This window comes from Siniperca chuatsi, linkage group LG21 (assembly GCF_020085105.1).
Source record: "Siniperca chuatsi isolate FFG_IHB_CAS linkage group LG21, ASM2008510v1, whole genome shotgun sequence".
NCBI lineage: Eukaryota > Metazoa > Chordata > Actinopteri > Centrarchiformes > Sinipercidae > Siniperca > Siniperca chuatsi.
The window spans coordinates 25,068,928-25,094,561 of record NC_058062.1 but is presented as its reverse complement, the minus strand read 5'-3'; the positions used below and the strand labels follow the sequence as shown (position 1 = coordinate 25,094,561).

The 25,634-nt window shown below is 48.2% G+C and overlaps 3 protein-coding genes across 8 annotated transcripts in view; all 3 read left to right on the top strand.

Moving 5' to 3' along the window:
- ap2a1 (adaptor related protein complex 2 subunit alpha 1) overlaps positions 1-3,768 on the top strand; it is a 41,416-nt gene extending 37,648 nt beyond the window's left edge. For all 3 annotated transcript variants that reach the window (XM_044182771.1, XM_044182769.1, XM_044182768.1), the window contains 3 exons: positions 1-69; positions 717-851; positions 1,449-3,768. The exon at positions 1-69 is cut by the window's left edge and continues 1 nt beyond it. In XM_044182771.1, the coding sequence (XP_044038706.1) occupies positions 1-69; positions 717-851; positions 1,449-1,526 (282 nt within the window). In that variant the 3' untranslated portion in view covers positions 1,527-3,768. The remainder of the gene's footprint in view (positions 70-716; positions 852-1,448) is intronic.
- Positions 3,769-6,029: 2,261 nt separating this feature from the next.
- Positions 6,030-14,186, top strand: si:ch211-195b15.8 (dual specificity protein phosphatase 16). 4 transcript variants are annotated; one of them, XM_044182772.1, is made up of 5 exons: positions 6,030-6,790; positions 6,980-7,074; positions 7,459-7,639; positions 7,740-7,863; positions 13,164-14,186. In XM_044182772.1, the coding sequence occupies exons 2-5, from the start codon at positions 6,982-6,984 to the stop codon at positions 13,924-13,926; spliced, it is 1,161 nt and encodes a 386-aa protein (XP_044038707.1). In that variant the 5' UTR covers positions 6,030-6,790; positions 6,980-6,981; the 3' UTR covers positions 13,927-14,186. The 4 variants fall into 4 exon arrangements, with proteins under 4 accessions (XP_044038707.1, XP_044038708.1, XP_044038710.1 ...); XM_044182773.1 differs by having other exon boundaries at positions 6,030-7,074; positions 7,459-7,618; XM_044182775.1 differs by lacking the exon at positions 6,030-6,790 and having other exon boundaries at positions 7,012-7,127.
- A 1,287-nt stretch (positions 14,187-15,473) lies between these two features.
- rras (RAS related) lies at positions 15,474-25,538 on the top strand. Its single transcript, XM_044182783.1, has 6 exons — positions 15,474-16,615; positions 18,308-18,395; positions 19,933-20,035; positions 20,727-20,835; positions 21,263-21,381; positions 22,149-25,538. The coding sequence occupies exons 1-6, from the start codon at positions 16,529-16,531 to the stop codon at positions 22,234-22,236; spliced, it is 594 nt and encodes a 197-aa protein (XP_044038718.1). The 5' UTR covers positions 15,474-16,528; the 3' UTR covers positions 22,237-25,538.
- The last annotated feature ends 96 nt before the right edge of the window (positions 25,539-25,634 follow it).

The window sequence follows — 25,634 nt, the reverse complement described above, 5'->3', positions numbered from 1 at the left end:
CCTCAGCAAGAAGCACAAAAGATATTCAAAGCCAACCACAGCATGGACACCGAAGTACTAAAGGCCAAGGTACATCCAGCACCTTTAACAGCTCATTCTTCTGTGTGCTGCTTCTGCAACTTTTTATCATCACACATCTCCTCATCAACCACATCTGTCTCCATAATAAAGGCTGTTTGGGGAACTGGCTGTGTACAGTACCTAACACTCTAGTACTTTGGCTTACAATCAGGAATTTGTTTGTAATTGACAATTTGACATGTTAATTTCTTTCTATATATCTTTATTTACCAATTAGCCAAGAAGAAAAGATGTTCAGTTATCTAATCCATGTTGATTATGCTGTCTTTCATTTATACTTAAAAGTAAACTAACAACAACTGTTCTGCAATCTCATATTGTGGTAGATACTTTAGTTTAAATGGTTTTCAACCTGTGTAAGAATCCATATTTAAAACTTTGTGTCCGAACAACTGTTGCCTCTTGTAATACTACCAAATTTGTCTGTGCAGTACATAAAATGTACCCGAATGATTATTTGTGGGGGGAGAACAATAGTAATCAAAGGGGAAAAACCCCTCTTGAAACCATCTGTCCTCTCCCCTCTGTATGTGGTATAGACAAGATTACTCTTCTACTTTTCGGTAATGTCAGAAATCCTATTATGGTCTCCTTCCTTCTTTGTGATATGCACGCGGTGTTATGTCTGTGTGTAGCTACTGGGACTAGGATCGGCCCTGCTGGACAACGTTGATCCGAACCCAGAGAACTACGTGTGTGCTGGAGTGATCCAGACCAAGAGCCAGCAGGTTGGCTGTCTGCTAAGACTGGAGCCAAATGCCCAGGCACAGGTACAACACACAGGCTCACTGAAAGCTCACTGCTGAATCAATCTTTATGGTTCAGTGTCCCACTAGTCAGTAAATATTGGAGATGATAAATACATTTGAAAGTTTTCTCACCTCTAGATGAAAAATCGAATGCAGAATAGAAGGTTAGATGTAAAACTCTACTAATACGTGGACAATTCTCCAATCCTGTTATTGATTGAGTTTCAGACTCATTGGGTTTAGGCTCCTGTTGTATTGTTCCTGGTCTTGTTTCCAAAAGTTTGGACCTCTATGCAGGAACACCACCCCAAGTACTCATTTGATGTCATCACCACTGAGCAAAGTATGTGTTTCCATTTCAGGCACACAGGAACGCCCTTTACTTTGACAGCTTTCCTGTTTGCGGTTATTTGAAAAATGGACATGTTTCATTTACATAGTTGACTTTATTGTTTAATTAGCAGAGACAATGTACTAAAAACCCTCTTGGGCTTTTAGGGTGGGGATGCCTCACCGCTTTTACTTTCAGACCCTTCTCATTCCTTCTCCCTTGGCCTGGAGTGAATAATGGCTCTCCTAACTGTGTGTGTGTGTGTGTGTGTGTGTGTGTGTGTGCAGATGTACCGTCTGACTCTGCGCTGCAGCAAGGACTCCGTATCCAGGCGTCTCTGCGAGCTGCTGGCCCAACAGTTCTAGAGTCCAGACCTGTACCGTGACCAGTACTCCCACCACCCCCACCAGCGACTTCTTCCTTCGAGCCCTCCTGCCACATCTCTCCTCCTCCCTCCAACAAAAAATCTTTGAGTAAAAAAAAGGTGTAACCTACATAAGGGAAAAAGCAGCCACTGCTAGCAGCAGCGGCAATATTATTGTCATTATTCTTGTCCCAGATTCTGATTCCAGTTCATCTTCTACTTGTTTATTAACATAATGCTCTTGTTTTTGTTGGTGTTTACCTGTGTAGCTGGTGCGTGTGTGGCCAGAGTGTGTGTGTGTGTGTGTGTATTTGTGTCCCATGGTTGTACTGGGGTCCCATTCTGCCCCATCCTGACTGCTCTGTAGTACTGATTCTATGAGTGTGTGTGTGTGTGTGTGTGTGTGTGTGACATTTCATTTGAATTGGTAAAACAGTCCTTAAGTGGGTAAAATGGGTGAACCTGTTCATCACCCACATGCACTCATCCCCTCCCTACACACACACACACACACACACACACACACACACACTAGTATAAGGCCTCCATGATTTGTTGTGGTTTTGGTGGGACCCACTAATGAAGTGAGACCTGAGGGTCCAGCATTCTGACTCGGCCTCTTCTGCCCACTCATTTCCATCAAGCATTCCCAGTGGAAATGCACTTAAGGCGTTGGGATCCTCTTTGAGACCCTCAAGCATGAGCCCCCTTACTTTTCCTCTCAATGACCTGATTCCTCTCCTGAAGCCCTGTAGCCCTTCATTTCAGTGAACTAGTACATGTTTATGTTATTGATGTGTATGTATGTGCCAGTGTATTACTTTATTTCTTTCTGAGACATTCCCGTCATGCTGGTTTAGAACGCCTGTTATTATCTAACCCGAGCCGCCCGAGTAGAAGGATGGCACAGAATGGACGCTATGTAGACGACGGGCACAGGGACGACACTTGCAGTGTTAAAACAGTCTTTTAGACCCTTTTGAGCCTGTCTCATCCCCTGCCTGGGAGATAGCTCCAGGTGCTTACGTTTGGAAAAGCTTAGGGAAGCGTCTGTTATTGGAGGTGGGGAAGGTTATCAGATGTACACTAGGCAAGCAAACCGCAAAGTTCTCGTCACTGTAGTCTTTTCTCTTAAAACTGACTGCTGATAAAACGTAAATCTCACCTTTGTGCGGCTTGTCCTAGTAGGTCTCCAGTGCATCACACAGAGGTGAGATGTGTGCTTTACTGTTAGCATTTTCCAGCAGCATGCTTTGGTTTTACAAGAGAGAAGACTTCAGTGACGAGGACTAACTGGTTATTTGGCAAATGTCTGTCTCTCTGGTTAAGTTCCCCAGCTCTGTGAAAGAGCAGGGCACAGCTGCTTTCCTGAGCTTTTCAATGGGAAGCACCTGAGACTGAGGATGAGACAGACAGATGACTACATCTTAGAGCCATCATGGCTGCAGAGGAAGCTGGTACTGGCTTGGGTTGCTGCGCCAGTGTCTATATGGAGTCCTGTTGATTAGTACAGCCTTAGCTGTGATCAAATAGGTGCACCATCAGCATCTAAAGGATATAAGCGTTTTGTAGTCAGGCAGTGAAGCTCTGAACAGATGCTGAATCAGCACCAACATAGGTATGAGCTCGTTCCATCCCAGGCTGGACAGAGAGATCGGTCTGATATACGTATGTGCACATTCATATTCCTGCTTCTCCAGCCAAGCATTTATAGAAGGGATCAATGCCAACAAATCTGATGTGCACACAACCACTACAGTAAATGTTTAGAGAACAGTGATGTTCAGCAACCTCAAAATGTTTAGATCCATGCTTCCCCATCTTTCTAACTCTTCCCGAGCTTCCTCCCATGCACAAACACTGATGTTGTGGGAGAGGACAGGATGTAAGACACCCAGATGTCCATTACAACTACAGGGGACTCGGTATATGTGTGTGAATGTGAGTGTGGCTGTAAGCAGGTAAGAAAAGAAAAAAGCCTAAAGACATTTCTAATACATGGTCACATTACATTCTGTGGCTGCGCAGCAATCACAGGACATGGAGCGTTGTAGTGGAAAATGTAGTCATTCTGTGAGTGTGTGTGTATGTGAGTTTGTGTGTGTGTGTGTGTGTCTATGCAGTATCCACTAGCTAATGCAGCCTCATGTATCGGTGTTAAGAACCTGTCCAATACCTGTGTTAGAATTAAGATTTACTCTAATGAAAAAAAATGTGAAAGTAAAACTATGCCATATATCCGACACGCCGCCTCCTGTCTTGTGTCACAGCGATCCATGATGACAGCAGCTTCTCCGAGTACAGCACACGTACAGTAGGCGGTCAGCAGGATTGAACCGTATGGGAGAGGACTCCAAGAAACATGAAACAATTCCTAAACTGTTCTTACAATTTGGCAGCTGCTTGCTCAGTATTCTGAGGTACATAAAGGGAGCCCTCTGTTGGCAAGGGTGGGGTGGGGTGGGGTGGGGCTCTCTGTGTGGGGCTCTCTGTGTGGACCCCTCTTCACTCACTGAATAATATAATGGAAAGTTAAGGCCCAGTTTTAGATGTCCATGACCCCAAAACACAAACGACAAGACTCGCAAAAAAAGCTTGCTCTGGCTTTTTGTTTCCTTCCAGTGGCCGAGCTCTTGACTGTATCACAGGGAGCCGACAGACACAACACTGTAGGACACGAGCATGCCACCAGAACAGAGAGGTACACGAAAGGCTGTGCAGAATACAGCAGTGAGTGTTTAAAATCAGTAAAAACAATTAGATTCAATTGAATTGAATGTATGATTTAAAACCGTGAGTAGGGTGTGATCGTATGGGGCCCCATGGTGAGTGTGTTTAATAAAGAGCTGTGAAATCATGTCTGCAGGCTGCTGTTCAGTGCAAATCTAAAGCTATCACAGGCTGCTTGGTCTACACTGTCATTCTGATTTTAAGAACTCCCTTTATAACGCCCTTTAATCAGTGCTTAAACTCCGGAGCTGATTTTCAGATGTATTGCTCAGCAGCAGCTTGCTGTACTGAGCAGGAAATGACCCACGGACTAATGATGCCCTCGCACCGTTGGCCTAGATGGGCTTCTTGTTTGTGTCCTACTTTAGCCCTGAGACTTGTAGGGGCTGCTCCCGGGTCTGCTTCCCCATCAGTCTGGGTTCCCTGTTGCATGCTGTTTGGTATTGTGAAGGTTCAAATGGACAAGAAAAGTGACACGCGCAGCATCAACAGTTAGATGCCAACATCGCTGCGACGAGCCGCTCCTGCAGAGTCATGCTCAACATCAGGAGGATACGTCCGTCCCTCACCCAGGAGGTGGTGCAGGTTCTGGTCCAGGTCCTTGTCATCTTGCGCCTAGACTACCGCAACTCTCTTCTGGCTGGTGTGCCTGCATGTGCCATCCGACCTCTGCAGCTCATCCAGAATGCAGCAGCCCGGCTGGTGTTCAAACTACCCAAGTTCTCCCCCGCTACGCCGCTCCTCCGCACCCTGCACTGGCTACCTGTGGCTGCTCGAATCCAGTTCAAGACACTGGTACTTATCTGTCGTGCTGCGAATGGCTCAGGCCCGTCTTACATCCAAGACATGGTCAAACCATACACCCCAGCCCGTCCACTACGCTCTGCTACTGCCAATCGGCTTGCTACGAGCGGCGCCCAGCTACCGCTCAGCAAAATAACGACTGCTCCACAATGGTGGAACGAGCCCCCCACTGACAGCAGAAAGTGTACACATCTTCTGTCGCAGGCTTCACACTGTTCAGACTGCACCTTGGCCCACAAACACAACTCGAAGCAGTCATATTTGATGAAGATGTACTTTGTGAGTTTTTGGGTTGTATCCACATTGTTGAAATTGACTTATTGTAAGTCGTTTTGAATAAAAGCATCAGCTAAATAAATGTAATGTAAAAAATGATATGGGATGAGGAGTGTTGTTAAATTGGGACAGTTAAGCTTTACAATGAATATCTTTTCAAGGAATACACAACATAAGCCCAAACCAATGCTGATGCACTGCTGACTGGGTAGCGTGGGTGTGACGTCATATAAGCGGGCGTGGCATTGCGTGCAGTGCAATAATAATAAATAATAGCATTCTGATGTAAAAACAAGTACTCACTGTTTCATTGCTATATATTTTGTGATGGGATCCAACTGTTTCAAAGCGACTGGATCGGTTTGAAACTCCTTCCACCCTTTTGACAAATGTCCCTTTCTCCTGCTGTCAGTCACTGATAGGAAACAATGTGTTTGAGGAACAGGAAATATATGCTGTCTTGGGAGAAATCCGTTTTCTAAACTGGATCAAATATAATTTCTCTTAAATGTGTTCTCAGCTAGCTTGCTGGAGCTAAGCTACGAAGAGCTAGCATAGCCGTGGTTTAGCGAGCCTACCTAGGAAATATTACCGCACCAGTGTGAGCTCTAGCTAGCTATTCCCAGCCATTTTACTTGTTCTCCTAGCATGTATATAACATTTTAAAGAAATATTTTTAAATAAATAAATAGCCGTTATTATGTGAAAAAAGTGTCACTTAAGTGTCTCAGTTGTGTTGTATTCCCATTGCATGGTTATTTGAAGCCTCTAAATGTGTTTGTATGAGATTACCAGGCGTGCCGCTCTGCCGGCAGCGCCTGTGCCGCAGCTGTCTCGGGACATCGATTCTGTGTTGCGTTGTTCTTTACTTGTTCTTATGCATTTTGTCAAGTTGGGATGATTGGGTAAATTGTTGTAGAGTGCAAGTGTTCAGAAAGTGTCCCACTGTAGCTATCACCAGCGCGACAGATGTGTGTGCTGCCGGCCAGTCGGCCCCGCGCAGCCTCGGAGCGGAGGCGTCAGGAGGGGCGGTGTGAGACGGAGGCAGGAGTTGAGGAGCAGCCAGCGGGGAGGAGAAGATTCCGCGCTGTGTGCAGGTGGCCACATCTGTATGAAATGGCTCTACTGAATCGTTTAGAGAGAACTGGCGCTGCGTCTTATACCGTGCACGTGAATGTTGGTGGGGCTTGCGTCACGCTGGGCGGGAGGCCGGCGGCCTGCACCTCTGCCGCTGAGCCTCTGAGCGCGCGGATACAGCGGAGATGCGTCTGCGCGGGTGGAAGTCCGGCAAGGTGCCGATTGGCTGATGATGACATCACCCAGTCAAGTTCTATTGTTGGAAAGAGGATGAGCTCATCGTTGAGAAGCCAGTTTCAGAGAGCAGAGCGAGGACAGAGGACGCAGCAGCAGCGGACAGAACGAGTCTGGGCGAGGACGTGAGCAGGGACACTTCCAGTGAGTAATATTAGTATCAGCATTCTGCCTGGGGGGGAAGACTCTCCCTATTTGCTGGAATCGAAGCGCTAAGAGTAGGAAACGTGTGAGAGCAGCTCCCAGCCGCGCGCACTGCAGAGACGACTCAGCCTTGTGTCTGCAGCAGAGCAGAGCCTCCAGGTGTTACATGCGCTGCGTGTTGTGCTGCAGATATGGTGTGGTCCCGGGAGAGAGAGGCGGAGCGGCCCCCGCTGTCCGTCATCCTGCCGCGGCTCTACCTTGGAGCGGAGAGCGACGTGACGCAGGTACGGCACATGTACAAGGATCACTTCAGTTCAAAGTCTAAATGCTACTGAAGGCAAGTCATCAGCGGAAGGTACTTTTACTGTCCAAAAGTAAAAGTAAGCTACTCATTAGAGTGTTATCTTATTATATTGTACTGGATTATTACTGATGATGCGTTCAGGTGTAGACAGCATGTTACTGATTTGGTCGAACTGCTTACCATACAGCTGGGTAGGTCTGCATTTTACACACCGATCCCATGTTTGTATGTACAGGCTGAACCGCTGTATCACCAGACCTAGATCCTAAACCACTGAAGAGAGTGCAAATATTTCACTCTCTTGACATCCTTGTGTGTGTGTGTGTGTGTGTGTGTGTGTGTGTGTGTGTGTGTGTGTGTGTAGGACCGCCTGGCCTCTCTGGGTATCTCCTATGTGCTGAGTGTGAGCCGCTGCAGCCCCCAGCCCTCCTTTCTGCCTCGCTCCAAATATCTTCGCATCCCCATTGACGACTCCCTGTGGGACGACCTGCTGCCCTGGATCCCACAGGCTCTGCATTTCATCGGTCAGGAACCCCCAAAGATTTGTAATGCAAATATTTCCAGTACGAATCACAGTCCAGTTTCCTGTAAGAACGTGTCTCACTGTGCAGTGTGACTAAGTGTCCGTGCGTGGTGTGTGTTCAGATGCGGCCATGTCCTCCGGTGCCTCTGTGCTGGTCCACTGTGCAGCAGGGATCTCTCGCTCCCCGGCTCTGGCTGTAGCCTACATCATGTACAGCCTGGGACTGGACCTGGACCACGCCTACAGGTACACTGCTGGCACACAGACCTGAGCTGTGCGCCGATCCATCATGTCTGCCAGTGTGAAGGACGCGGCGGTCAAAGCTCCATATTTCCATCCTGTACATTAGTATTCCTACGTGAGCACCGGCAGACAGGCTGGGGGTGTGCGGTACTGGCTCTGGCGCTGCGGGCACAGAATCCGCTTAAGGAGGCGAAATCCATCTGCGGCAAAGCGCCGCAACCTCGCTGAACTTTGACACGCAGCGCGTCATGAGTGAATCGTTTGAAACGAACGACTCTTTTTAGCCAGCCGTTAATTACTGTGTTAACTCGAACTGGCTCCCTGACCGGAGCCGAAGGTCCCGCGAGTTTGAACTGGTCCCTTTTGAGGAGTTTACCGCTACAGCAGTCTGAGTTCCGATCACAGCTCTATGGCACCAATCAAATCATGCCCGCGCTCCTGCAGATGTTAACATCGCGCTCTAACATTTCCAAAATGGATTTTTGACTTGTGTGAAAGATTCAGAGTCGTAGGAGACACATATTTTCGTGTATGTTCCATGCCTTGTTTAGGCTAGTTATTTAAGGTCTACTCTTATTTGTAAATTTTGCACTATTACATATTTGCATTCATTCTCCGTGCCCTAGTTACTTGGGCAGGGCCCAGTATGAGAGCGAGCGAGAGAGATTTAATTAGAAATACTCTATTGAAACTCTAAGACAGACGTGTGGCCTTTGCGAACTCTTGGTCTAATCGTGTGGATCAGTGGGGGACTGGGGGACTCTCAAAGAGGCCCCACGGCGCCGGGCTTTGAAGCCAATTTGACATAGTGGTCAAGCGGTGCAATTACAAGTTCCCGGTCCGACAGGGGCCCAAACGCATTCTTCCCGCGCACAGTCATGGCTGCAAAATGGTGGATACTTGTTTTCTTGCGTCACAACCCCAGGAAACGACTCGTTTCTCTATCAGAATCTGATCCACTCGGTCCGATAACATTTGGAAAGTCTAGAGGAGCCGCGCGATTCAATAAGTTTATTCAATTCAATTCAATTCAATTTTATTTATACAGCGCCAATTCATAACAGAAGTTATCTCATTGCACTTTTCCTACAGAGCAGGTCTAGACCGAACAACAAATCCCGCACATTTATCCACATTCAAGATAGCGGAGGGCTAAACCGGAAGTTAGCCGGCTCGGCTGCCGGAAGTCTCTGCTGTGCGTGCTGTAGGGGCGCTGGGGCCGGGGGGGTCACCAAGGTCTGGCTGACTGGCGTGATGATTCGAGTGACTCTTTTTAGTGAGTGACTCATACAAACCCAAGCCGGTAAAAAGAGTCAAACCACCCACCACTACGCGGGTTGCCGCAGATGAACAATAGCGGGCCGTCTTGACAGTGCTGAGCTTTGAGGGGACGGAGAGCAGGAGAGTCCAGAATCGAGGAAGCTATCGTAGCTCCGTCCTGTCGGAGAATAAACCGCTCCACAACAGAGATGCGGTTTGCAGACAGTGTTGAGACAGGAGTCCAGCGATGTCATTTGAAAAAAGTCTGAACTTATTGTTCTGTTAGCGACCTAGCTAAACTAATGAGCAGTTTGCTGCAGTTTAATACATCCGTCAGTGCACGTTTGGAACATTTGCTAGTTCAAATACTCCGGTGCGTTATATTTTCGTGCCCAGCAGTACATTTAATTAGGGAATCACCTTTTGACCGCCACAGCTAACAGAATGGCGGCCATCTTTTAATCATTTATTAAAGAGTACTGTCAGGTGGCTCTGAAACTGACAGCTGTAGTCAGTCACAGGTGAAGAAAGTACCTCAGTGTCCACAGACTCCTCTGCTGTCTGTCTCAGTGCCAAAATGCGTTCCTGTGGAACTCTCTAAACATGTTTTAACAAACTCCTAATTCTCAGCTGACTGGAACTGGTTCCGGTTCAGAACCTCACAGTCCATCCGGCCAGCTTCTTGTGTAAACTCGTAGTCACTATTTCAGTTCCAGTGGGCTGGAACAGAGCCATGGCACTGGAAACCAGCACACTGTCCCGCCCGCTGTCCTACAAGTGTGGCGTGTACTGTACTTGACATGTGCTTTCTTCAGGAAATACATCTGCCAGGACCGACCTCCTATAAATGATTTCCCCTCGGTTCAGACACATTTTCTCAGCTCCGTATAACTCAAGACTTTAGTTAACAACAGAATCCCGTTGACCCTCCACACATTCATATCAGACCCAGAAGGGCCGTATATCGTTCTCAATGCGACACTCAACAACACTAACTCAACACTTGCTAATGAATACGGCTCCTTCTTTTCTTCCCTTTTCACCGGCCTGTCTAACCACAGTAATAACAGGCAGCGACTTTAATGCAGTCATTAATCCCATACATTAAATACCAATTACCTCCATCAGCCAGTCAGGAGATGGCGCTCCAACACATCGCTTCTTCAACATTCTGAGTTGAATACATTCATCAAGCCAGAGCGGGCATCCTTTATAGAACTACGTGATTCCCCAGGAACCTGGCCCGCACTGCTCTGGGAACCAGGGACTCGTTAATCAGACGCCAGGTAATCTTCCCACAAGAAAAGGAAGGCTAACGAACGAGAAAACAGACAACAAATGCTCCTTCCGCCAGTCCCACACAGGAAACTGAAAATGACCTGCGAACACACAGATTCCAACTGTCTGTATTCTAAATATAAAACTCAGTTCATATTACAAAGGCTGAGATTCAATACATTTGAATACAGCAACAAAACAGTAACATTTGTAGCAAACAAGCTAAAGCAGAACCTGCCGTCAAGGACTCTGCAGCACCTGCTACATCCCTAAGGACATAAACCACGTTTTCAGTACATTATATAACAATCCCAGCACAGCTCACACAAACTCTTTTCTAACTAAACTTGCACTTACATTAGACAGACCATTTTCATTTGAAGAATTTCATAAAGTGTTGAGTAAAATGCCAAATAAGGTTCCCCGCACAGTTCTACAGAGAGTTTTGGTCAGTACTCCTCCCACTGTTCCTCAGAATGGCAGCAGAAATAAAGGAAAATAGTAAAATACCTCAGAATATGAATACTGCAGCCATATCTGTCCACCTCAAACCAGGCAAAGACCCCACATTTCCATCACTCATACACACAGATATGAAAATGATCAGTAAAGCCATCTATTCTGCAGGCATTCATCACGTAACACAAAGACTGTTTCATCTGATGCAGCGCTATCTAAATTCTACTGGAGAAATAAAAAGCGCTCCACAGAACAGAAAGACGCACCACCATGGAGAAATGACAGCCACCCAGACCATTCCAATGTCTCCGTCAAACATCCCGACTATCAGAACCCAACACCGTGTCCCAGCTGGAGACAAAAGGGCATCGCCCATTTGAAACGCATCCTGCTTGCTCACGGCGGGATCTGTTGGGTCTCTGTAAATATCATAAAGAGTCCGGTCTAGACCTGCGCTGTAGGAAAAGTGCGGTGAGAAAACTTCTGCTCTGAGCTGGCGCTGTAGAAATACAACTGAACTGAACGGAATCTTCCACAATAGCACCTTCCTCACGTTTGGAGACGTGGTCTTGGAGCACAGTATCGGGAGGGAACATTTCCTTAAAGTATGTCATTACATCCAAACGTAGCATAACCAATAATAATCAGACTTATTGGAGACGATGTCAGCTTCTTCATCATACGATAAAACAGATCTGAACAATGTATGGCTTCCTTAGATAACTTAACGCATCCATTCATCAGTTAGATAATGATGGATACTCACATGCTAGCCAACACCGATCATGATTATTGCTCTTCTTGCGCACGCACACACTCGCAGCACGCACGCACTCGCAGCACGCACGCACGCAGTCACCGCGACACGCGCGCGCGCGCACGCGCACGCACTCGCACGCACGCGCGCACGCGCACGCGCGCGCGCGCACACGCGCACGCACACACTCGCACGCACGCACGCACGCGCGCGCGCGCACGCACGCACGCACGCACGCACGCGCACACGCGCACGCACGCACGCACGCACGCGCACGCACACGCGCGCACGCACGCGCACGCGCGCGCACGCACACACGCGCACACGCGCGCGCACGCACGCACGCACGCACGCACGCACGCACGCGCACACGCGCACGCGCGCGCACGCACGCACGCGCGCACGCACACGCACGCACGCACGCACGCGCACGCACACGCACGCGCGCGCACGCACACGCGCGCGCACGCACGCACGCACGCACACGCACGCACGCGCGCACGCGCGCGCACGCACGCACGCACGCGCGCACGCACGCACGCGCGCACGCGCGCACGCACACACGCACGCACGCGCACGCACGCACGCACGCGCGCGCGCACACGCGCACGCACGCACGCACGCACGCACGCACGCACGCGCACGCACGCACGCGCACGCACGCACGCACGCACACGCACGCACGCACACACGCACGCGCACGCACGCACGCACGCACGCATTGCGCGCGCACGCACGCGCGCGCGCGCGCACGCGCGCAGCACGCACACACGCACACGCGCGCACGCACGCGCGCACGCGCGCGCGCACGCACACGCACGCACGCACGCACGCGCGCACGCACGCACGCACGCGCGCGCGCACGCACGCGCACGCACGCACGCGCGCGCGCACGCACGCACGCACGCACGCGCGCACGCACGCGCACGCGCACGCACGCGCGCGCACGCGCGCGCACGCACGCACGCACGCACGCACGCACACGCGCGCGCACGCACGCACGCACGCACGCACGCACGCGCACGCACGCACGCGCGCGCACGCACGCACGCACGCACGCACGCGCGCACGCACGCACTACGCGCGCGCGCACGCACACACACACGCGCGCACGCGCACGCACGCGCACGCACGCACGCACGCACACACGCACGCACGCACACGCACGCACGCACGCACGCACACACGCACGCACGCACGACACATTTCGCACGCACGCGCGCACGCGCAGCACGCGCGCACTCGCGCACGCACGCACGCACGCACGCGCGCACGCACACGCACACGCACGCACTCCCAGCACGCACGCACACACTCCCAGCACGCACGCACACACTCCCAGCACGCACGCACACACACGCGCAGCACGCACGCACACACACACTCGCAGCACGCACGCACACAGGCATGTTGAGGTAGACTCATATAACCCACTCCTTATGCTCAGTCTTTACTCGGGTACAGTACCTGAACCATGTTCTGTACCAGTTTTCTGTCTTTGCAGAGTCTGTGTGTGATCTGACCCACATCCTGTCTGTCCCCTCATAAGGTTTGTGAAAGAGCGCCGGCCCTCCATTTCCCCAAACTTCAACTTCCTGGGTCAGCTGCAGCACTTCCAGGGCACTCTGGACAATCGCCTGCCGTCCATGAGAGACAGAGTTAACCGCATACGCTCCAGTCCGAACATGAATGGTCAGGCTGACGGTGTGAGCGGCGACTCCGCGGAGGTCAAGCAGGCACACAGAGAGAATTTCTACCACACAGACAAAACCCAGCAGCGACACTCACATCCAGGTGGAAGTGGAAACCTGTCAGGGAAACTTCGGACTCTTCATTTGAATCTCAGTCAAAACCAGCAGCAAGTCCAGACGCCATGTGAGGTTCCAGCTCCAAGCCCCTGTGAGCCAGCAGCAAAGCCCACACAACTACAACTCCCAGCAGGCTCTGCTTCTCTATTAGAGAAACGCAAAAGCCTCACCCTCTCTTTAACCCCTCTGGGAATCTGCCCTCCCTCCCTAGCAAGCAGCAGCCAGCAAGCAAGGGGCACCATCATGTCCAAAAGTGTCCACAGTAAGGAGACGGGAGAAAGGGCCGAGGCAAAGACACAGAGCGGGCAGGCAGAGGACACACACGGCGAGCAGAGTCCCTCCCACAGCGAGTGCAGCAGAGCCGAGGCGAAGGAGCAGGGCCTGCTGTCGCCGTTCAGCCTCACCCTCAACAAGCTGCTGGGCTGGGGGGAGAGGGTGCTGCTGGGAGGGGTGTTTGTCCACCCTGTAAGGATGGGACAGCCTGCAGTGCCGTACAGGTGCTGAAGGTGCTGGGGGGGGGGTCTGTGCATGTTTGTCATAGCGTACATCAGGAGGTCTGAAAGAACTTTTGTCTTCTGTTGATTTATTTATTGCAGAGCTGAATATAAGAACTATACTTGACAATAAACCTCCACACGAGTGCGTCTTGTGTGCTACATATGGACACTGGTCCGCTTTTCTTGTCGTTTGTAAGATTTAAAAGACTTTTGGCGCGGTGGCTTGAAATGTATTTACTGCTGATTAAAGATGACGTTTCAACCTGCCTCACTGCCCTTTTCTCAGCGGGACGCTTCAGAGCCGGCTTCTCAACAATCTCATCACTGTCACGACCCCTCACCTACAGAGCTGTTGTCCTAAGTAAAACCGTCAACATATGACTGGGATCTCTGTTTAATCTTAATGAATATATGATCGGTTTTGGCCACATTCGGACATTATTTTCTCTGACGGTTACATGTCTCACAATATTTCCTTTCTAAATGTTTGACCGGGACACACACACACTGAGGGGAGGCCCGTTTACTGTAATGCAGGGGTTCATTAGCGGCCCCTTTTTTCTAAAGAAGACACTGTTGCCTTGTGGACGCTCTGTATGTGGTACAGTCTGTTGGTCGTGCAAACCTTCAGACGGCTCTGATGGGCCTAATGCCAGCTAAAATCAAGATGTCATCAGTAAAATTAGTGTCATTCAGTATTTCAGACAATAATCAAGGCCGGATTACCGAGCGGGCAAAGTGAGCAACTGCAGAACCCCGGGGGCCCCAGTGGCTCCGGGCTCACTGTGAGTGGTCTGGACTGATTTTGTGGAAAGTGTATTTGGGGATGTGCACCACTAAAGCACAATATCACCGGACACGATGAGGGCCTTATGGATCCTGGTCCTGCCCCTGTAAGCGGTTGCTTTAGGATTGGGCAGATGCCATTTTTAGCATCGAAGTGGAAGTGTGGGCTAACAGAGTCCCAGCAGCTTCGTTCGTGTGGCACAAAATGACTCCTACGTGCAACCATGTGCTGTGTGTTACGGCCAACACATGAACAGTAGTGGCCCGCCTCTGCTGTGGTTGAATCAAAGTTCTGTTGTTTCCATATAATATTTTCTGTTAGACCGCCACGCGACTCACTGCTCTTCAGCCGACAGAACCAGGTCCTATTTATCTGGCTTCACATGCAGCTTTGGGTTTCCATTGTTCCATTCCATACCCGCAGTAGATTTATGCATAACTGTGGAAAAGTTTAGCTTCGGTCAGGGGCCACATATTTATTTGGCTCCCACTGCTGTACACCATGCAGGAGGTGCGGACAGGGGCCTCGGCAGGTTGCTGCGCCCGGAACATTCAGCACATCCTCCTTCTTTCTGTTCCCTTTCATGTCCTCCATCTAACCCAGTCCTCTGCATCCTCCTCACTCACACCAACTAACTTCATGTCCTCTCTCACTACATCCATCGACCAACAGGAGTCCAATTTCCACCGGTACCCTGCAGGTCAACAGCACCGGTGGCGGCCCCGACCGATCCGGTATGGAAGTCATCGTCACGACTCGCATTTTTAATTTGGCATGTGCTTTACGTCGGATGCCCTTCCTGACACAACCCTCTGCATTTATCCAGACTTGGGACTGGCACAAGAACAATCCAGTGAAAATGTCAGATGTGAAAGACTTCCTATGAAGCCTGCAATGCATAACAATATTATCAGCTGTAAGAAGACATACGTTTCATCACAATACTTTAAAAGGTCGAGCATCAGTATGGATCCGAATGGCTGCATTCCAACTCCTCCGCCGTTCTCCTCCGTTTGCACGAGAAGCCAGAGAGGTGGATTTCAGCGGCTCTCCGTAGTGATGACAGCAGCTCGGCGGCACGGACGGACGCCCGGGGGGGGCAGCTAAGGTATGTGCGGGCCCCGGGGTGCCGCTGGATTCAGGCGCAGCGGCTGGTGCGGAGAACAGACCAGGAGCTGTACTGGGAACGAGCCGCGTGCGTCAAGTTACATGTATGTTCTTGTTCCAGCTAAAACACTACACAGATGTGTAGTAGCGAATCATTGATCTCCACAATCACGGTGCAGTAGTTCGGACCTCGTGCTGCTTTTCCGTCTGTGCCAGCCACAAGGCTGCCGTGATGTCACGGATACTCCAAATGACCAAATAAGGAAACTGACGCACGCGAGTGGAATTTGTTCTGGTCAGTGTTTCTCTGCGCGCGCGCTGCTTTACTTTCTAGAGAAAGAGAAAAGAGGAAGCAGTTCCGCCCTCAGAGGAGAGCACAGAGCAGAAAGAAGAGCAGAAAGAAGAGAAAAGGCGCACGCTAAACTCGGAGCTTGTTGTGGCGGATGGACGACGGGACTCCGGCGGGACTTTGCTTCTCAGGTGTGGCGCTGAACGCGGGGGCTGTGTGTTGAAAAGCTCGTTGTAGAAAATGAGCTCCATGTAAAGAAGTTTCAGGTCCTCCATGCTGGTGCCCTCTGCTAACAGCGGCGTTAACGGGCGGATTCACTCGACTACTTTCCTTCGGACTTTGGGCTTTAGCTGCTGGTGAACGGCGGGACTCCGACTCGGGCCCTGGGAGGTTTTTGATCCGGACAAACCCCAGTTCAGAACCAGTATGAGTGGAGAAGAGGAGCGATTCAAGCTGGTGGTGGTGGGAGGAGGAGGGGTGGGGAAGAGCGCCCTAACCATCCAGTTCATCCAGGTAGGCCTCCGGACTCACGCGCAGCTACACTGCGCTGCAGGTAGTGTTCACAGCACGCTGCGCTGGCGGGAGTGCTGTCACAAAGGCTTTAGCACTGCTCAATAAATCTCTCACTAATGCTGCTGGCTGGTGAGGCAGTCACAGCCATGCCATTGCTCACCTTGTCATGAGCCAAAGTTATTAGGACTTTAAGTTCGAGCACTGAGTCAGGAACAGTCTTGAACTGTACATGTGAATAAGTTAGTAATAAATAAGTTTTGCTCTGTTCCACAAGGAGGGAGTTTTCCTGGTGAACTTACGAGCTAAAAAGCCAAAGCAAAGTGTGAGGAGGATTTTTCACAACCTGGCAACCCAAATAGTTGTTCACATTCATGGCCTATTACTGATCTATAAAGCATTGGTGAGTGATTCACAAAGCCACTAGTTACAACTTATAACCCCTTTCTAAAGGTCGCAGCAGTCATGTATAGGCCCAGCTGAAGTCTCTGCACAGTGTGCTGCACGCCAGCGTCTTTTTCCATTTCCATCATGTACATTACGCAAGTCCACCTGAAGGTGCTTACAGTAGGAACTCCTTCACAGTGAACGTCACGCCTGCTTTTATTCATTGCAACTGCACAGTAACAGTTTTGAGTGAAAAAGAAGCACGCAGACATGATGTTCATCGTGATGGAATACCGAACTGAACAGTCGAAACGTTCACTTGTCATTGATCGCACGTCCTTCATGTCTGGCTATGATTGGCTGGCCGCATTGCCTCAACACAACACACACGAAAGAAGACAAGTGAAAGCAGCAGAGCTATAGAGGCAACGGACACATTCACAATAACACTATTGGATGGCGTAGAAAGTGTTAGCAGTCATGTGAGGTATATGGGATTTACAGCACAGGCGACACGTGCAGAAACGCTGCTGAGGCCCTTCACTTCAGCATTAGTCTGAGGAGGGGAGACACTGCACGGCGTCTGGAGCTTTGACATGTAGCACATGGCCCCCAGCAACAAGCAGGAGCTTCATGTGTGTGCTGCTTTAGCACTATTTAGTTTCTTACATGTTGCTAAGTGATTACAGATCTCATAAACTTCATGTTGCTGCTGGCCACTTTTTTTTTGAATGTGGTTTTTCTACCCTCCAGGCAGCCATTGCTTCAGGAAGCCACTGTTAGCTAAGGTTTGTGGCAGATGCAAGTTAACACAAGTTAACATAAGTTAGGCTACATAGATAGTGATTTTGCTAACAAAGCCTGTTCTGGAAGAGTACAGGCCAAAGTCCTGTTACAGGGAGTGGTGGGAAAAGTATTCAGATAAAAGTAACAATACCACACTGTGTGTAGAAGCTGTAAAGTCACTAGTAACCATAGCTGTCAGATAAATGTAGTGGAGTAAAGAATACAATAAAGGCCTGTGAAATGTGTTGAGTAAACGTACTCCTACCCCTGGTTACAGAAACACAGATCTATCTTACTGGAGTATTCACATTTGTAGTGCTCCCGAATGGCCGTGCAGCATCGTTGTGTGGCCGGGTCTTATTTAACCGTCAGTAACTAACGGAGCCAGATATTTGTTGGGAGAATACTAAGACAAGCCGCTGTGTTTAAGAGATATAGTCTACTGTTGACAGCAGCCTGCAGCTGCAGTGTAAACTGTGCCCGCAGCAGTGGCTTGTTATTAACACTGAGTGTGTTCCACAGTCCTACTTTGTGTCAGACTACGACCCCACCATTGAAGACTCCTACACCAAGATCTGTACCGTGGATGGAAAGGAGACCCGGCTGGACAGTAAGGCTCCGTCACACTGGACATGAATTCATGCTTCACACTGTTTGTCAGGGTGTGTGAAAGGCTTTGTTTGAAGGCAGAGGGTGTGTTGCACTGTGATGTGATATGACACAGGCAGTGTGTTTGCTCTCTGGATCTTTCATTCCCTTGTTAGGACTTGTACCGGACTTGGCCAGCGTTGCTGCATGGAGCCAGGCTGTAGTGTGTTTCACCACACAGTAACATGTGAATCATCAGATGTGTACAGATGAACTCTGCACAGCTGCTCTTTATCTGTTTCCTCGTGTGTTTACAGCACTGTGGATCTGACTCCAGTTTTAGAATCTTCTCTGCTTCCTTCTCTATACCTCGCCCTCCACAAACATTACTGAAGACCACATGATGCAGTTTGGTGAAATTTAAGCTTCTCGGGTGAACAGACGTAGGAGGAAGTCATTATCTCTAAGAGACTTGATTTTGATATTGGGAGCGCTTGTTATTTGTTATACTGGATGTCTTAGAGTGACGTGTTCACAGATGTTGCAGCAACACGTTACTGTGGGTGGTGTAAAGGGTGGGACCGGCACGTTATTACACACAAATGCTCCGTCTAGTCACTGGCTCAGTCGGCGTCCTCGACAGGAACGTGGGCTTCCTCAGCCCAGTCTGTGCCTCTCATGCAGCACTACGGCACATTACATCGAATCCCTGGCGATTTTTGGAAAAACCCCGGAGCTTGTTGAACAACACTTGCTGTTTTAAATGTATTTCCAAACCCCTCAGAGACTCTTCTCACTACGTAGATAAAAATAAAAGATTTATAACTTGTTTCCCAAGTTATAAAGTTTCCCGCTTCCTAATCCAAACAAAGACGTTATCTCGAAATTACATACAGATCTCAGTGACTGATCTGTACGACATGAACCAAATTTTAAAAGTTTTGTTATCACCATTTTTGTCTGTATCAGCGTTTCTTTCCAATATTTATTATTATTTTCACATACAATTAAGTATCGTCTTTGGATGAGAAAATAGAGTTGCAACTTGTAAAGCAGGTCAAGAAGATTTTTAATTGTGCAGTGGACAGAATATGTTATTATCCAGATTCTGTGTCGTTAAACTACCTTCTGGGTCATTGATGGCTCTTCAGAGACGAATCTTTCAGAAAAAACAGATGCTTAGCTCTGTGACTCGATTGTAATGATAAAACACGAGAGACAAACTGGGGCTCCCCCCCACCCACTCATAGAAGACATACAGCATCTTAACATGTATTATATAACACGGCTTACAATCAGTTAAATATGCCAGCTTACTTTCACACATATTCATCATCCTCTTCAGCACCATGGACAGCTAGTCCTGTTGTGCAGATTGTAGGCCATCAGGAAACCTTCATCTTCGAACCCTGTCCATGTTGCAGTACAGCCATTACCAACCACAAACTAACACTAGTAACCAGCTCTAATTATTCCTAAGCTTACTCCTAAACGTAGCCATCTCTCATGCCTAAATATTGTTGCTGTCATATCTGTAACGCGTCCTGTGTGTGTGTCAGTCTTGGATACAGCAGGTCAGGAGGAGTTTGGGGCGATGAGGGAGCAGTACATGCGCTCAGGAGAAGGCTTCTTACTGGTGTTTGCGCTCAACGACCGGAGCAGGTAATGGAAAGTGTGTGTGTGAGTGTGTAACTTTGACCTACAGATGAGTGCTTCTAGCTTAAGAAGCGCCGCAGAGATGGCGAGACACAGGGTGCTGAATGGTTTGTCAGTGTTACTGTGTTATGCTGTCTGTCTTCCTGCTAAAGAGGAAGTGCAGTGAGCTGTCGCTGGTGGTGAGACTGGCGTGAGGACTCGCTGTCCAGCTGTTCCTTAGACAGGCACAGGGAGAGCTGAACGTCAACCAGTAGATTCAGGCTGTATTTACAGCGTCTGTCAGTTTATTAGATAAAGACCCTGTGCTTGACCACTCCAGAGCTCCGTGGCTAGCAGTTCATACATTCATGTAAAAATAGCACAAGTATTCATCTGTATGGCACAGTCTTGCGTTTACATTGGCAATGTTTTCTCTTGTGTCAACTGAATTATGAGTGGGAGTTTTCAGACAGTAGTGACTTTTGTAATGACTGCGCACGTGTAAACATACCCAGACATGACTAACTGAAGGAGACCCGTTTAAACAAAAGCATGCAGACATTTTATTGCACTACAAATGGCTCTAGCTGTTGGGATGATTTGATTGGTCATTACTGTGTCCATCTCCTGTACACAGTACATTCCTTCCCGTAAATCAGAATCCTTATCAATCTATGCTCGTTGATATTGTGGCTGCTAATTCTTTCCCTCCCAACAGCTACCATGAGGTCCAGAAATTCCACACCCAGATCCTGAGAGTGAAGGACCGAGACGACTTCCCCATGGTGCTGGTTGCAAACAAGGCTGACCTGGAACAGCAAAGAGTGGTAACACCCTCATGCATCTTTACGCTGTCCCATTGTTCCTGGTTCCTGGAATATAGTGGAGTGCAGACATATATACTCCAGAGGGAAAGGAATTTCTGACCTCAGTTAACTAATATGATTAGCCTCATTTAAAGGAGGAGCAACAAAAACCAGCTTATAAAAAACCAGGGAAGCAAACAGTAACCTCTTACTTTTTGTTTCATTTAGCTATTTTTCTTTTTGTAGAGGTCTCAGACAAATATCCTCCTACATTTGTAATGAAAGCTTTTATCTCTTGTCTGGGCTAATCTCCTCACAGTACAGTAATGTACAGGTGGACCACTCATTATTGAAGTGAATGGAGAGTGTAACGAGAGCACAGCTGCACGGGATGAAAAGAATGCTCTTACTGGAGGCTGGGCCTGGATCTTGTTTGCTTTGTCTGCAGATCTCCAGGGAGGATGCTCAGGCGTTCGCCAGAGAGAACAGGATCCACTACATGGAGTCTTCGGCCAAGAATCGCTACAACGTAGATGAGGCCTTCTTGGAGCTGGTGCAAATCATCAGGTACAGTCCTTATTTATTTGACTTAATTTTAGTTTACCACAGGATTTGTCTAAATCCAGGTCCCTGCTGGGGCCGGCACAAGCTTCTTCCCGGAGCGGGGATTCAGACTGAAAACAGCTCTGTGTTAAAAACAGGCAGCATGTTGTTTAAGGTACCAGTGAGACAATGAAATACGATCCAGGAAGTCCAGTTGGAGTAAAAGATTAAAGGCTTCTCAGACAGACGTGTGTAATACAAGTGCTTGCTCATGGTGGGATCTGTTGGGTCTCTGTAAATAATATTATAAAGAGTCAGGTCTAGACCTGCTCTATAGGAAAAGCGCAATGAGATAACTTCTGTTATGAATTGGCGCTATATAAATAAATTGAATTGAATTGAAAATACTTAGACAGGATTTTACAACTCTGAAAAGTTATCACAGCAGCAACTATTTTATCTTTCGTCGCGATGTTCGAGGTGAACAGTATTCAATTTTATTTTTTGCAGTTGTCGAGCAGGAACACAGGGGCAGCAGGTGGCCCACAACCACAGATCCAGACTCTGCAGCTCCAGAGGCAGAAATATTTTAAAATAATATTTTAATAATAATGTAAGCTTTAGAATGATTTAATTCAATTCACTTTTATTTATATAGCGCCAATTCATAACAGAAGTTATCTCGTTTCACTTTTCCTATAGAGCAGGTCTAGACCGGACTCTTTATAATATTAATTACAGAGACCCAAATACATTCCTCTCTTACTGTTTCTACTCTTCTTCATCCACAGAAGGTTTCAGGAGATGGAGTGTCCTCCTCCTCCAGCTCATCACACAGGGAAACAGAAGAGTGGTGGCTGTCCCTGTGTCCTCCTCTAAGTACTGTTACTATGGACACCAAAGCCTCGTCCCTCTACAGCTTGTCCAAAAAGGAGTGTGTGCGTGTATATGTGTGTGTGTGAGAGAGAGAGAGAGAGAGAGAGAGGGTGCATCATTTTCTTCCCAAATGGTTTCATTTGCACTTTTGCCAAAAGCAACTTTTAAATCAGTGTAATCTTTTATTTGAATGAGAGGATCTAAAGGGAGAGGTGTGAGGAGCAGCAGTTAGTTTGGTGGAGGAACAGGAAGTCAGTGCTGTGGCCGGTGTACTGGTGACATGGAGTAATAATGATGTTACTGTACATAGTTAGTGTCCACAAATAGAAATATCATCACACTATCTCATGTTGTAGAAATGACCAAACTGCTGTTAGAAAGGATGCCGCGTCCTGCAGGTACTGATGTCAGCTGTGACATCATCACTGCACAGCTGACTGCGCTAGGAAAATCACATGAACAATTTATCTCATATAATACTATGTCTTTAGTGTACAAAAATGTTCATGTAACATTTCAACTTGCCCATGACATGTGGCACGCCCAAAGACAGGTCATGTTCCAGGCCTTCCTTCAGGGGGCAGCAGAGCTCCACAGCAGAATTATAAAAGAAAGGGAGGAAACGTAGCAGCAGATCCAGGCTGTAGTTGTGTTTCCAGCTGCTGTGTTTGTTTTTTGTTGCCCCCTCTCCATCTTTCCACTTGTGTTGCCATAATGAGACAGAATATTGAAAACATCCTTAAATACCAGATGTCAATTCAAGGGCCTGATCAGATTGTACATGATCCAGATCAGACTATTTCAGTTGGGGAACTGCTGGTCCCTCAGCCATGCACACCCTACACTAGCTGGATGAGGAAGAGTCGAATTCCAAATTGGATTAATGTAAGGTTACATGAACAGCAGAACTTGTGTCTGTTTGCACATTTCAACATTTGAGCGGTGGGCAACATATTGGGTTGACACAAATACGCTGTTTTGGTGATAGGTGGACTGCATTCTGGTACTAATATCTTTTTTCCCATTCATTTGTTTTTTCCATCTACATGCTCAGTGTCTCAAAATGAGGTATATGCATAAAGATGTTTTTCACAGAAATCAACACCACTGACCACAAAGACGACACAGTAGTGTCTGTGAATGAACTGGTAGCAGGTGAAAGTTCATTCTTGACCTTGAGTACAGCAGTTTAACAAAATAATCCTAACTCAAGGTTCACTTACAAGCTTTCTCTCGAGCTTTCAACTGCATCTCATGATCTTCATTCAGCATCATTCATGGAGCTGGCTAAAATGTCATCACATGACCTAAGTGTGGACCTTCCTTCACGTAATGGCAGTGGTCATATATGGGCAGAAACGGTAACCCCTGTCATCATGTCCCTGACTCCTGCTCGATGACCTTTGACCTCTTCCCAGTGGATGCTGTGAGAGGTTTTGGTCTGGAGTTCACAGACAGCTGATGTCTATTTCTGCTGTTCATTCAGTCTCCTGTCCAGGCTCCTTGCTGATGTCACTGATGTAGTGTTCAATTCAATTTTATTTATATAGCGCCAACACAAGTTATCTCATTGCGCTTTTCCTATAAAGCAGGTCTAGACAGAACTCTTTATAATATTAATTACAGAGACCCAACAAATCCCACCATGAGCAAGCACTTGGCGACAGTGACAAGGAAAAACTTCCTTTAAACAGACTGAATGGTGGGCGGCCATCCACCGCTGCCGTGTTAGGTTTTGAGAGGGGAGGATAGTGTTAGGGAGGCACAATGCAAAGACCACGTAGAATTTTTTTTTTATATAGTAGAATAGTAATTATAGCGTTAATATTAATAAATTAGAAATAATAGGAATGATAGCTATAGGAATAATAATGACAGTATTAGTAACAGAGCCAATAACAACAACTGTAGTAGCAGTTGTCGAGCAGGAACACGGGGGCAGCAGGTGGCCCACAACCACAGATCCAGTCTCTGCAGCTCTGGAGGCAGAAATACCTGCTGAAAGCGACAGAAGGAGAGAGGAGAGAAATGAGAAAGCACAGAACTACGGGAGAGAGAAGATGTCGAGTTAGTAACATGCAGTAATGGGATAAAAATGCAAACAGATGGAGAGGGAGAGGAGGAGAGAGGAAAGAGGTGCATCATGGGAAGTCTCCCAGCAGTCTAGGCCTGTAGCAGCATAACTAAGGGATGGTTCAGGACTCACCTGAGCCAGACCTAACTATAAGCTTTATCAAAGAGGAAAGTCTTTAGCTTGCTCTTAAATCTGGAGATGGTGTCTGCCTCCCGAACCCAAACTTCCCCACAGCTGTCACATGTGATGTCATGATGATATCATAGACCACTCCAGTCTTCCTCTCAGGAGCGGGCCTGTCTTTAGGGTGTAGCAGCAGGGATCTCGAGGTGTTGAATGGTTGGAGGTAAGTGCCGACTGTTTTGACAGTCCCGCTGGGGTGCTTCTGGGGGTCCCCCTTCACCATGTACGACCACCTGTTATCACGTGACTGAAGTTTCTCACTGAGGCCACATGATGACAACTAAGCCATCTCCATGACAACTGAGCAAGGTGATATGAGGTTGAAAGTTGTGGATAAAGCTAATAAGTGGAGCTGGAGGTTAGACTGTTTTGTCTGGCAGTGGATGGGAAGCCGTGTTCTTTCAGTCCTGAAGGTGTGTATTATTCTAGTATCGCCCAACATATCATTGGAGATTTCTAGATTTTCACCATTACAATCTCACAGGAGCCTGAAGGTGGCCCCGCCCCCTCTGCATAGTGTGTGTTCGAGGGTGTCCATCATCGTGACAGGAATAATGGGTGTTTTTGTTTGGCCTTAATTTTTGCCACTATTTTGTCAAAATTTGTCGAACTCCACAGACGTGAGATCCCCACCCCCACCCCTGCGCCCTGCCCCCAACTGCGCAGTAGCCTCAACCGACCAGTAGAGGCCACTATTGCAGCCACAGGGATGCGCAACCAGCAGTCCTCTCCAGCTTCCCACGCACATATCATGGCGGAGCGCACATCCAGGCCACAGGACCCTGATCCTGTGGCCTGGATGTTTGTTCCTCACTGCTTTTTATTTGCACAGAGAGATTAACTCAAGATGATGCACACCAAGAACAAAAGAAAACAAATCTGTCAGTACTTTTCCAGATATCCAGTTTGGTATCTGACATTTGTAATGCTTCAGGCAGTTTGGTTTCTCTTCTTTTTCCTTTTCATAAGAATCCATATTTATATCTACCTTACAATTCACATCCTCAGTTTTGTATTGAAATAAAAGTCATTAAAACGTTTACCCAAACATGTCTTCCTCTTGTGTCTTGTATGACTTTTCAAACTGTCTCAGTTTTGAGGGATTGTTTTAGGGCTTCAGGGGTGAGTCATAATTTGGATTTTG

What these genes read in the sequence shown, in the direction of transcription:
- si:ch211-195b15.8 (XM_044182772.1), top strand. Translation starts at nt 6,982, where the DNA reads ATGGTGTGGTCCCGGGAGAGAGAGGCGGAGCGGCCCCCGCTGTCCGTC. An exon ending in CGGAGAGCGACGTGACGCAG is followed by an intron (nt 7,075 to 7,458) that starts GTACGGCACATG and finishes GTGTGTGTGTAG; the next exon opens with GACCGCCTGGCCTCTCTGGG. An exon ending in TCAGGAACCCCCAAAGATTT is followed by an intron (nt 7,640 to 7,739) that starts GTAATGCAAATA and finishes GTGTGTGTTCAG; the next exon opens with ATGCGGCCATGTCCTCCGGT.
- rras (XM_044182783.1), top strand. Translation starts at nt 16,529, where the DNA reads ATGAGTGGAGAAGAGGAGCGATTCAAGCTGGTGGTGGTGGGAGGAGGA. An exon ending in AAAGGAGACCCGGCTGGACA is followed by an intron (nt 18,396 to 19,932) that starts GTAAGGCTCCGT and finishes TGTGTGTGTCAG; the next exon opens with TCTTGGATACAGCAGGTCAG. An exon ending in ACCTGGAACAGCAAAGAGTG is followed by an intron (nt 20,836 to 21,262) that starts GTAACACCCTCA and finishes CTTTGTCTGCAG; the next exon opens with ATCTCCAGGGAGGATGCTCA.